This window comes from Musca autumnalis, unplaced genomic scaffold (assembly GCF_047663935.1).
Source record: "Musca autumnalis isolate F117 unplaced genomic scaffold, ASM4766393v1 scaffold_5, whole genome shotgun sequence".
Lineage (NCBI taxonomy): Eukaryota > Metazoa > Arthropoda > Insecta > Diptera > Muscidae > Musca > Musca autumnalis.
The window spans coordinates 103,042,657-103,054,572 of record NW_027412088.1 but is presented as its reverse complement, the minus strand read 5'-3'; the positions used below and the strand labels follow the sequence as shown (position 1 = coordinate 103,054,572).

Genomic DNA, 11,916 nt, shown 5'->3' with positions numbered 1-11,916 from the left:
AAGGATTATTATGGAGATTACATGTAACCCTGTTATAGTACAGTGCGGAGCCCATGCTGATGATCGGCATCTGGATAGCTATGTCTGTTGCTACGGGCGACAGAAGCAAAATCTGTCTGTACGAAACACCTTTTCTGGCATCTTTGCCTATCTTCGGTAGCTGGACCACCCTGCCCATTTTTGCAGACTCTCGCAAGATGTGGATGGCTAGCCATCGTAAGATAATTAACTGCCGACTCATCCAGCTGATTCAGCATTACCATGGAGACTCCATCAGGGCCCAACGATGGTTCCTGATGGCATTCGCAACACCATCCATTGTAAACTGTGGTGCTCCATCCTCGGCAGGAAGAGATCTAATGCGACGTAACACTCTTCTCTTCGCCCTGTCACTCTCGGTGTGCTCGACAAATTGTCGATTTAAGCAACTTGCGCACGTCTTCGGATTAGTCAACGTAACGTCGTAAACATGACTGTGGTCCTATTTTCCTTCTTTCCAGGGTTCGAGATTCCTGCTCCAATGTTGCAACTCTTCTTATGATTTAATCACTTGTTCCGTTTGTACTCACCGTGGTGGTTGGGCTGCTATTGTTCATGAGATGCCAGCAGGAACTGTCTAGTAACATGTCCATGGTCCACACTCGACATATACGGTAGCATTTCGTAGGGCATTATTTTGGGTGGTTTGCAAGGCTTTCCACTGAAGTTGAAACAGGAGCTTCCTTATTTAGGACTGAGCGGCTAGCTGCTTTGCAAGTAGCCAGCAAGATATCTTTGTCCTTTACCCAGACGATCCTGGGGGAGTTTGCCATTCTCCTACCAGGCGCGTCTTCCCGGGTGGCGGATGGGAAGGGGGTCACTGCTTGTGTAGAGTCGGAGTCGTCCTTGGGTAACCAAAGCCGGACCCGACCCCGCACATTGTGGAGACCCTGGGGGTCCTCGGACCCCCCGTGGACCAAAAATTGGATCGGGGTAGTTCCCTTAAACAAATTAACTAAAATGGGTAGAAAGAATAGGATAAATAAAGTTACGGTGCAGGGAGTTAATAACCCAGTACCGGCGGCAAGCGTTGGTGTGACCACAAGCCATGTGTCGTCGAGATCAAGTGATTGTGATCCGGCTGTTCTAGGTGTGGATGCCTTGGCACCTACAGCTGTACCTGCTACAAGTGCATCAATTCCAACCCCCAAATTAGATGACGACCCGGCAATTCAAAAGGAACATGATTTAGCCAGGGCTGGTGAAAGCCAGTCTACGGCAGACAGGACCGCAGTTGTGGGCGGGGACGACCTTCACGGGACCCTCAGAACTATTCATGACAGTTTAGAGAGGCAAAGTAGGGAACTCCTCGACCAGCTGGATAGGCTTGTACCGGAGCATTGTGAGGACACACTCCCGGAGGAATTGTTACACAATCTAACCCTGACTGATGATGAGCTGGACACCACGGTGATCCCGGCCAAGTCTACACAGGAAGGTTGTTGTGACACTGACAAAGGGAGTGCGAACCCTGATACCCAACCGGATGCAGGTCCGATTCCGACTGGTCCTGTGTCGGCACCTGCCGACAATAGGCTTCAAAGGCAGACTGCAACAGAAATGATGTCCGACGACGGGGATTCTAACGAGACCCCGACAACGGGCAGCGACTCGAAAGTTGCATCTGCACGAGAGGCATCGGATGCGAGGCACTACAAACGTGCTGTATCCTATCTTCGCAAGTTCGTAGGGAGAGATTCGATCTTGCATTCGGCGAGGGAGGTCCACCTCATCAGGGGTAAGCTGAAATTCATAAGGAAGTACGAGAGAACTTACCCGCATGAATTTCATCGCGAGCTCCAGGTGGAACGGATCTTCCTCCCGGATAAAGTAGTGGAGCCGGCTAAGCCTACTGCCTCTGGCAAATGTGCTACGCCTAAACCTATTCAGAAGCTTAACCCGAACCGACAGGTAAAGGAAAAGGCTATTGAGTGCACCCCCAAACCTACAGGCACCCCTAGTGATGACCGACCGGTGAAGGACTCAGCCTCAAAGCCCGATTCTGCTCCGAAAGGCAAGGGTGAAGCGGCTGGAAATGCTGGTCTCAATAGGAAGATGGTTAGACCAGCTAAGGAAACATCGTCTTCTGGAGGAACGAACAATGCCCCGCAGAATAAATCTGTGAAGCGCGTTCGTTCCTCCGAGGGTCCACAGCCCTCACCAAAGAAGACGATGACTTCTCAGCTGGTTGAACCATCAACCTCGTATGCGGCGGCTGCTGAGCGTACTACCAAGGGAAAGCAACCGAGTACAGAGAAGGCATCCACCTCCTCTGGAAAAGTTAACCCCAAGGCGCGCGGTCAAGGACGCAAGAAGCCATACAGTAAACCAGTTACAGTGGCAGATGATAAAGACCTTCATTTGGCAATCATCGACAGAGCTGACCCGAACGGTAGAATCAGCGACAGTCACTGGTTGCTTTTTGAAATTGGTCTTCGTTCTGCCATAGTTTCTGGACCGGAAGATCAGGAGGACCGACAATTTGGCAGCGCCTTCTTGCGGAAGGGTGTCAAAGTTATTAATTGTCTGAACAAGAAGTCACGAGACTTTCTTGTTCGGACAGTTGAGGGCTTTGGCGCTCTGTGGGAAGGAGCTAATCTCGCGGCGGTCCCCCTAACTGATATACCATCCAGGAAGGTCATTTCAGCGTGGATTCCCCCACCTACTGTGGATAAGGAGCTCCTGCTGAAGATGCTCAGATTGCAAAATCCCAACCTCACTACATCGGGCTGGACTGTAATAAGTCTAGCACCCTGTAACGAGGATGGTGGTTTGGTTGCAAGAGTGGCGGTAGACACCCCTGGGGAGTTATATCTTAGAGAACGTGAGGGAAAACTGAATTTCGGTTCAGGGGCCTAATTACGTGATTCGATATCGAGTTGTTTCGACCCGAGTACTCAAAGGTGGGATGACAACATTCGTTATCGAGTAAAATTATCGAGAAATTGAGCATAAATTTGCGAGTAATTTCTCGTAGCCAAATGGCCTATCGTAAACAAACGAAATAAAAGATTTCTTATTGTATTTTTGTTTAAAATGTAAAAAATTTTGTTTATTGGCGGTTTATAGAGGAAAAATGATATTATTAAATAATTGTGAGCATTCTTTACACAAAATAACAAGAGAAATTGGGAAAAGTCCTTTTCAGTCGTTTTGAGAAATTGTGATAAAATTAGAATTAAAATAAATACATATGCATGCTATCATTAACCAAAAATTAGTGTTTGCAGTCGTTAAAATACAAGTTGAAAAAATATGAATTTCTGCAAAACAAAAAATTATTTAATATTAATAGCCTTCACTTTATAAGTGAACAACTTTTAATAAAGTGCATTTTAAACAGTTCATCCCCCGTTGTTTACCAAAGGAAATACTCTCTCAGAGAGGCTAAGTCAAAACACCCACCAAATTCTCTCATTTATTTTGAGAGAGAATTATTAAGGTAGATGTATTAGCAAACTGTAACAAGAATGTCAAAACAATTTTGCAAACATTACTAATTTTCATATTTTCTTAGCACAACTTCATTCCGAAATTATTATTCAATGTATTGTTCAAAAAATTCCACAAATATTTACATTTTTCATCCATAATTTTGTTTTTTAGTTTTTGCTTTGAAATAAACACATTTTTTTGACATCTACCTCATAACATTCCCTGAAGAACACATAGTTCGATTACCGGTTACTCTCGAAACATTCGATCAACGATTTCGATCGAGTCTTATCATGCCGTTTTTTTCTCGTGTCGAAAACTTATTCACGAGTAAATTCACGATCGAATCGACTCACATAATTAGGCCCCAGGATGTGTTCGGTTTCGACTGAGTCCACCCCACGAAACTCAGTAAGGGTAGGGAAGCGGCAAAGGCTGCGCATTTTGCAGATCAATCTGCATCATTGCAAAGCCGCCGCCGCTGAACTACTCTTGTCCCTCACGACCTCTGAAGTAGACATTGTCTTAGTCCAGGAGCCTTATATCTATAAAAATAAGGTTTCTGGACTAAGCAATGCCAATTTCGACATCTTCGCCGCTACCGAGGGGGACAAGGTGAGGACTTGTATAGTAGGTAAAAAGAGCTTAAATCTAATCTTTTTATCTAATTACAGCAACGGTGACATGTGCACGGTTAGGCTGGAGCATGGTACGGGGATGGCCACACTGCTGTCATCCGTATACATGTCTTTTGAGGCCCCAGACCCACTAAACTTGGATGTCCGACGGTTGCTCGATGACATGATGGGTACCTGTAACGTGATCCTGGGATGCGACGCAAACGCTCACCATTTCCAATGGGGCAGCAAGGACACCAACAAAAGGGGTGAGTCTATATTCGACTTTATTTTATCATATAATTTACGAATATGTAACAGGGGTAATGATCCAACTTTTAAAATTAGGGATAGGGAGGAGGTCATCGACCTAACCCTCTCTAATCTAGATGACTCCGTCCTATGTAATTGGAGGGTATCTAAAGAATGTTCCTTCTCGGATCATATGAAGATATCTTTTGATGTCATTTTGGACGGGGTCGCCAAATGCCTTATAGGAACCCGCGAATAACAAACTGGAATAAGTACACGGAACTAACGAGTTCTCAACTGGCTCTTAACATTAATGTGGAAACAGCTGAGGATCTTAACGGGACCGTAAAAAATCTTACAGACGTTCTTCTCCGTTGCCATAAGGAATCCTGTCCACTAACCTATCCTGGGAAGAAATCTCAGCCAGTGTGGTGGAACAAGGAACTTGGCGAGCTTAGAAAAACTACCAGGCGACTGTATAACAGGGCTCATGAGACTAAACTCGACATTGATTGGGACTCCTACAAGGTGAGTTTCAATAAATACAAGAGTAAGATCAAGCGAGCTAAGAAAAAATCTTGGGTGAATTTCTGTGAGTCAGTAGAAGGAGTCAACGATGCAGCTAGGTTTCGTAGGATACTTTCCAAGGACCCTAAATCCATTGGAAGTATCAAGAAGCAAGATGGTGCGTGGACTGACTCTGCTACCGAGACTCTTAACCTCCTGGCAGAGACCCACTTCCCAGGCTGTAAGGATGCGGACACCGTCAATAATGAATGTGACGACCTCCAAATTCAAGAGCCTAGGGATTTGGATCTCATTGATAAGGTGGTTAACAGAAATAAGATTAAATGGGCTGTCAACACTTTCAAGCCATATAAGTCACCTGGACCGGATGGTATAACGCCGGCGATGCTTCAATTTGCAGCGCCGCTTTTATATCAAATCCTGGAGGAGATCTATAGGGCGTGTTTGAATCTCTCATATGTACCGGGTCTGTGGAAAGAGGTAAAGGTTACTTACATTCCCAAAGCGGGGAAACCTAGTCACTCTGCATCAAAGGACTACAGACCCATTAGTTTATCATCCTTTCTCCTTAAGACTCTCGAGAGACTGATCGATTTGGAGATAAGGAGGCATGTAGACACCGCCTCTATAAGCAGCTCACAACACGCCTATATTAAAGGCAAATCAATGGAGTCTGCCCTGCATGAGGTGGTTGGCTTCATTGAGAGGAATATGGAAAACTCAAACTTTACCTTGGCTGCCTTTCTGGACATAGAAGGAGCCTTTAACAACGTAGAACTTGAGTCCATAAAACTCTCACTTAAGAAAGTTAACACACCTGAACCCCTAACTTGCTGGATAAATAATATGCTAGAAAGCAGAATTATAAACTCCAGCATTGGGGAGACAAAAATTAGGAAAACAGTAACTAGAGGCACCCCCCAAGGAGGGGTGCTCTCACCGCTACTGTGGCTACTTGTTATAAACAATATTTTGACGGACCTGGACAATCAAGGTATAAAAGTTGTCGCCTATGCGGACGACGTTGTACTACTGATTTCCGATAAGTTTCCGTCAACCATTTCGGAGCTTATGCAAGGAGCATTATCGACGCTGTCGCGCTGGGCTAAGGCCAATGGCCTTGGAGTAAACCCAACCAAGACAGAACTGGTAATGTTCACGAGAAAGCGTAAGCTCGGCGTATTTGTACCACCAACACTGGATGGAGTGCAGCTTCAGCTCTCGCCCGAGGCAAAGTACCTCGGCACTATCCTGGACTCTCAATTGCGATGGAACAGGAATGCTGAGGAAAGGACGAAGAAAGGATTGACTGCACTTTATTCATGCAAGAATTCCATTGGGAAAAGTTGGGGCCTAAGCCCATCGATTATACACTGGTTGTATAACACCGTGGTTAGACCCATTTTATCCTATGGTTCTCTTGTTTGGTGGCACTCACTGCGCCAAAAATCGACATCGGGTAAGCTCGACAAGGTGCAAAGAGCAGCCTCGATCCTCATAACTGGAGCCACAAGGAGCACACCACAGGCTGCTCTGAACGCAATGCTGAACTTAAAACCGCTGAGTCTCAGCATTAAGTGTCAGGCAACTCGCAGTGCCCTACGGCTGCATGAACAGGATCTCTGGCGCAGTTGTGCCTATGGGCATGGTTGTATCCTGAATGAATCAGGCATAAATGTGAACCAACGCGGAAAACTGAGCGACTATATATCACCAGTCCTGAGATTTGGCGATATAGACGTCCTTATACCTAGTAGAGATGACTGGAACCGCAGTAACCCCCCTCTGGACGGTCTGGCTTTCTATACAGACGGCTCCAAGATGGTGGAAGGTACCGGGGCTGGCGTCTACTGTGAAAGGCTATCTCTTGAGTACACCTACAGGCTAGACAGCAACTGTAGTGTCTTCCAGACTGAAATCTTCGCGATTTGAAGGCAGCGGAATTGATAAAAAGTTTGGATGCAGAAATCTTTGAACCGGTGACTATCTTTGTGGATAGTCAAGCGGCTCTTAAAGCCATCAAATCCGATGTCGTCCTTAAGTGTAGATCAGCCTTGGGAGCGCTAACTAACGGCTTCCGGCTATGCTGGGTACCAGGACACCGCGACTATCTGGGTAATGAAAGAGCAGACGAATTAGCTAGGCGAGGATCGCAGTCCACAGACCTAGCTATCGCTGACTCTATCAAACCACCCATTTGTCATTTCTTTCAAAATTTTAAAACGTTCTCTGACGAAAGAGCCTGTGAATTGTGGCATAATGAACCTAGGTGCATTGTGGCAAGATCCATATGGCCGTCTCTGTCAGTCAAAAGAACGAACTCTCTGCTGAACCTGAGTAAAGCTGAAGTTAGAGTAACGACGGGAGTTATTACTGGACACTGCTACATCAGGGCCCATACCAACAAATGGGATGAGGATGTTACTGACTGCAGACTCTGTGAGGACGAGGAGGAGTTAGAGACGATCGAGCACATCTTGTGTCGTTGTCCAGCAATGGCTGGTAGACGGCATAGGTTAGTAGGTGCTCACTTCCCACCGTGTGTAACTTTCTACTCAACTGTGGAGCCTGCTGTGATCTACAACATCATCAAAAATCTGAAGTGGCTATGAAAGCGCAACCTGAACGCTTAAATAAATTCAACTATTCTGCCTACCTGGGTGACGTAGGGGATGGAAGATACCAAGGAACGGTCCTGACCGGTTTTAACATGGCAAAGCCCAGGATTTATCTTGGTCCCTCTTTCATCCCAAGTACGAGTGCTTAGAAGAAACATATGACCGTTGCCCTGCCCATGACATTAAAATCATTCTAGGCGATTTTAATGCCAAAATTGGAAAGGAGAATATCTTTGGCCCAACAGTCGGGAAATTCAGTCTCCACAGTGAAACATCTGACAATGGTATGAGACTGATAGACTTTGCAGCTGCAAAAAACATGGTAGTTAGCAGTACCAGATTTAATCATCTCGATATTCATAAGGGCACCTGGCTGTCTCCAGATCAGAAAACAAGAAACCAAATTGATCATGTTGTGATAGATGGAAGACATTCATCGAGCGTGTTGGATGTACGATCGTTCCGAGGCGCAAACATTGATTCGGACCACTACCTTGTTGCAGCAAAGGTACGCACCCGCTTAAACGTAGCAAACAAAGTACGAGCAGACACAACACGAAAGTTAGACATCGGTAAGCTGCAATCACAACAGATAGCCACAGCATATTCCACTCAACTAGCCCAATTGCTTAATCAAAGCCCTCCTCATCCCGATAACATATCAGCGCAATGGCAAAGCATTGCCCACTCCATGCAAACAGCCGCAAAATCCATACTTGGATACCAGAGACCTCCACCAAGGAATCCATGGTATGATGAGGAGTGTCGTGCTGCCACCGAAGAGAAAAATGCGGCATATAAGGCTACTTTACAATCCGTAGCAACGCGTAGCGCACGAGAGAGATACAGGGAGAAAAGGAGAGAGGAGAAACGTCTTTTCCGCAGGAAAAAGAGAGAGATGGAAAAGCGGGAGTGTGAAAAAATCGAGATGTACAGGAGCCAGAATGAAGTCCGAAAATTCTACCAAAGAGTCAAGCATCAAACTGATGGCTTTGGTACAGGCACATCCTCCTGTAGAGACCAGCAAGGTAATTTGGTAACTGATACAGATAGTATACTCAGGATATGGAAAGAACATTTTTCAAATCTGTTGGTATCCAATAGCAGCGAAGAAGACGAAGATACCACAGTCCCAATCCCAGAAGATGGTATTGAATGTATACTGCCCAGCCAAGATGAGGTAAAGACAGCAATAAATCGGCTGAAGAATAATAAGGCAGCAGGGGCCGATGGCTTACCAGCCGAGCTGTTCAAAACCGGAGGCGACACGCTGATAAGGTGTATTCATCAGCTAGTTAGCACCATCTGGCAGGAAGAACGAGTACCCGACGATTGGAACCTGAGTATCCTGTGCCCCGTCCACAAGAAGGGAGATAAGACTGTATGCTCTAACTATAGGGGCATAAGTCTACTCCCTATTGCCTACAAGATCGTGTCAGGGATATTGTGCGAACGACTAAAGCCAATGGTCAACGAGATTATTGGACCATACCAATGCGGCTTTAGACCTGGCAAGTCCACCATTGACCAGATATTTACCCTGCGGCAAATCCTGGAGAAGACCCAAGAGATGCAGATCGACACCTACCACCTTTTTGTCGATTATAAAGCAGCCTTCGACAGTCCGCTGCGCTCAAAGGTATTCCAAGCCATGTCTGAATTTGGTATTCCCGCAAAGCTCATCCGGCTTTGTAAAATGACTTTAACTGACACGAGGTCCTCAGTTAAAATAGGAAAGAACCTCTCCGAAGAGTTTGGTACCAAAAGAGGTTTCAGACAAGGAGACAGCCTTTCGTGTGACCTCTTCAACATCCTGCTAGAAAAGGTTATACGAGAGGCAAACGTCAAAAGAAGTGGCACAATCTACACCAATAGTCACATGCTACTTGCTTATGCTGATGATATAGACATCATGGGTCGATCAGTAAAAGAAGTAACTGATACCTTTATAAAGGTCGAAGGAGAATCTGCTAAAGTGGGTCTGGCGGTAAACGGTGAGAAGACCAAGTTGATGGTGTCGACGCGCAATGCGTCCATTGAGCTCGGACCGACTGTGGAAGTTGGTTCCTATAATTTTGAGGTAGTAAAAGACTTCGTCTACCTCGGCACCTCCGTCAACACAACAAACGACATCAGTTGTGAAATAAAAAGAAGAATTGTATTGGCCAACAGATGCTACTTTGGATTAAGTAAGCAGTTTAAAAACAAAGCCACATCTCGTCAAACAAAAATAACGCTCTACAAAACACTGATACTACCCGTGCTGATGTATGGCTCCGAAGCCTGGGTACTTGCGCAAGCAGACATGGCAGTGCTTGGTGTGTTTGAGAGAAAAATTCTTCGAAAGATCTACGGACCAATCTGCGTTGACGGTGAATATCGACGTCGCATGAACCACGAGCTGTATCTGCTATACAACGACATGAATATTGTTAAACGTATCGAGATGCAGCGATTGCGTTGGCTAGGCCATATCATAAGAATGAGCGATGATGAACCCGCTAAAAAGGCGTATGAATACATGCCACATGGCGGTGCACGCAGAATTGGCAGGCCAAGGAATAGATGGCGCAAACAAGTGGATGTTGAGATGAAAAGGCGCGGTATTCCAGAGAGCAAAGCAACAAATAGAGAGGAATGGAGATCTCTTCTTAGTTCGGCCTATAGAACAAATGTTCTGTAATGGGCCAGCTAAGTAAGTAAGTAAGTATTCTGCCTACCATTAAAAATAAATTTTTTCGCCTACTCTAAAACTATCACTCCACTCTTAAACATTCTTGTAATCTACTTGTTCTTTTACTGCGCTAACAACTGTCTCTTTTTATTTTTTCCCCTATCCTCCCTTTTTTCACCTCCTTTTTCCTGCAGCTCTTTTCTACTGGATGATCACAATGGACCGGAAGGTCTCCGAGTGACGCAGTCACAATTAGTGACTGCACATTCCCTAACCTAACCTACCCAGACGATGACTTCGCGGCTGGTTGACCCATCAACCTCGTATGCAGAAATCGCGTGCGCTGTTGGGAAGGAGCTGATTTTGCCGCGGTCTCCTTATCCGAGATTCCGTCCAGGAAAATTCTTTGAGCGTGGGTTCCCCCACCTACTGTGGACAAAGAACTCTTGCTTAAGAATATGTTATCTGGACTAAGCAATGCCAATTTTGACATCTTCGCCGCGTCCGAGGGGGACAAGAGCTTAAATTTAATCTTTCTATCTAACAAGTAAAAAAGTATCAGTCGGCTTTGCCGACAGAGGTATACCCTCAGCCTGTGTGAATTAAAATACTTTTTTCTCGAAAAAAACGTATGTATTTAGGGGGTTTCCCGACAAAAATATGGACTAGGATAAAATCTCAAAGCTTCGAGAGTTGCCATGCGCTCCAGCCACTACATATGGTGCCATAGGGATTTTTTACACTTTTCTTGCTGTTTTCTCAAGAAGTATGGACTTGCCCCTGATAAAGATTTTACCGCCGTAATGAAGACAACGAATGCAAGCTGATTCAACAAAAATCAAAGTGATTCGAGAGCAGGTATTAAAGTGAATTTATCCGAAATTTTGAGTGGGAGGTACCCGATGGAGTGGACAAATGCAATCCATATTCGGATATGATCTATACCTGGTAGATATATTACGATGTGTAAAGTATGGACCAAATCGGTCACCCCCTTCAAGCGTTATAGTGCGCACAGTTTTTCCGAACATTTTTGAATTTTTGTGGGGGAGGTACCTGAAGGAGTGGACCGATATGACTTATCTTTGACTTAAACTATATTTTCACAAGGCCAAATTATGGACCGAATCGGCAGATCCTTTCGAGAATTATCTTGAGCATCAACACACGGCGTCACAGGGGTTTTTTGTACCTTTCAGGCTATTTTCTCAGGAAGTATGGACCTACCCCTGATGAAACTTGCACCGTCGTATGGGGGGAAGTGAATACAAGTTGCTACAACAAAAAACGAAGCGCTTCAAGAACAGGTTCTAAACTGAACTTCTCCGAAATTTTGTGTGGGAGGTACCCGAAGGAGTGAACCGATTGAGTCCATATTGGAACCTCATCTAAGTCTAGTAGAAATTTCACGATGTGCAAAGCATGGACCAAATTGGTTACTCCCTTCAAGAGTAATCGGGCGCACAAATTTTTCGAACATTTTCAAACTTTTGTGGGGGAGGTACCGGAAGGAGTGTGCCGATATAACCCATCTTCGAACTTAAACTAAGTTTGGACGAAATATTGCGAAAGCCAAATTTTGGACCGAATCGGTTGATCCGTTCGAGAGTTATCGTGCGCTTCAGCCAGACAGACGGACGGACATTGCTCAATCGACTCCAAATTGTCTAAAACACATTTCGTCCAAACATACTTGGCGTCTAAAACCATTATTTCGATGAGGCACATTTTGCCCGTATGAAAGTGTATATAC

General features: G+C 45.3%; 1 protein-coding gene across 1 annotated transcript; it reads left to right on the top strand.

Annotated features, from left to right (window-relative positions):
- Positions 1 to 999: 999 nt before the first annotated feature.
- Positions 1,000 to 6,655, top strand: LOC141386712 (uncharacterized). Its single transcript, XM_073955631.1, has 2 exons — positions 1,000 to 2,863; positions 3,896 to 6,655. The coding sequence occupies exons 1-2, from the start codon at positions 1,000 to 1,002 to the stop codon at positions 4,600 to 4,602; spliced, it is 2,571 nt and encodes an 856-aa protein (XP_073811732.1). The 3' UTR covers positions 4,603 to 6,655.
- Positions 6,656 to 11,916: the final 5,261 nt, after the last annotated feature.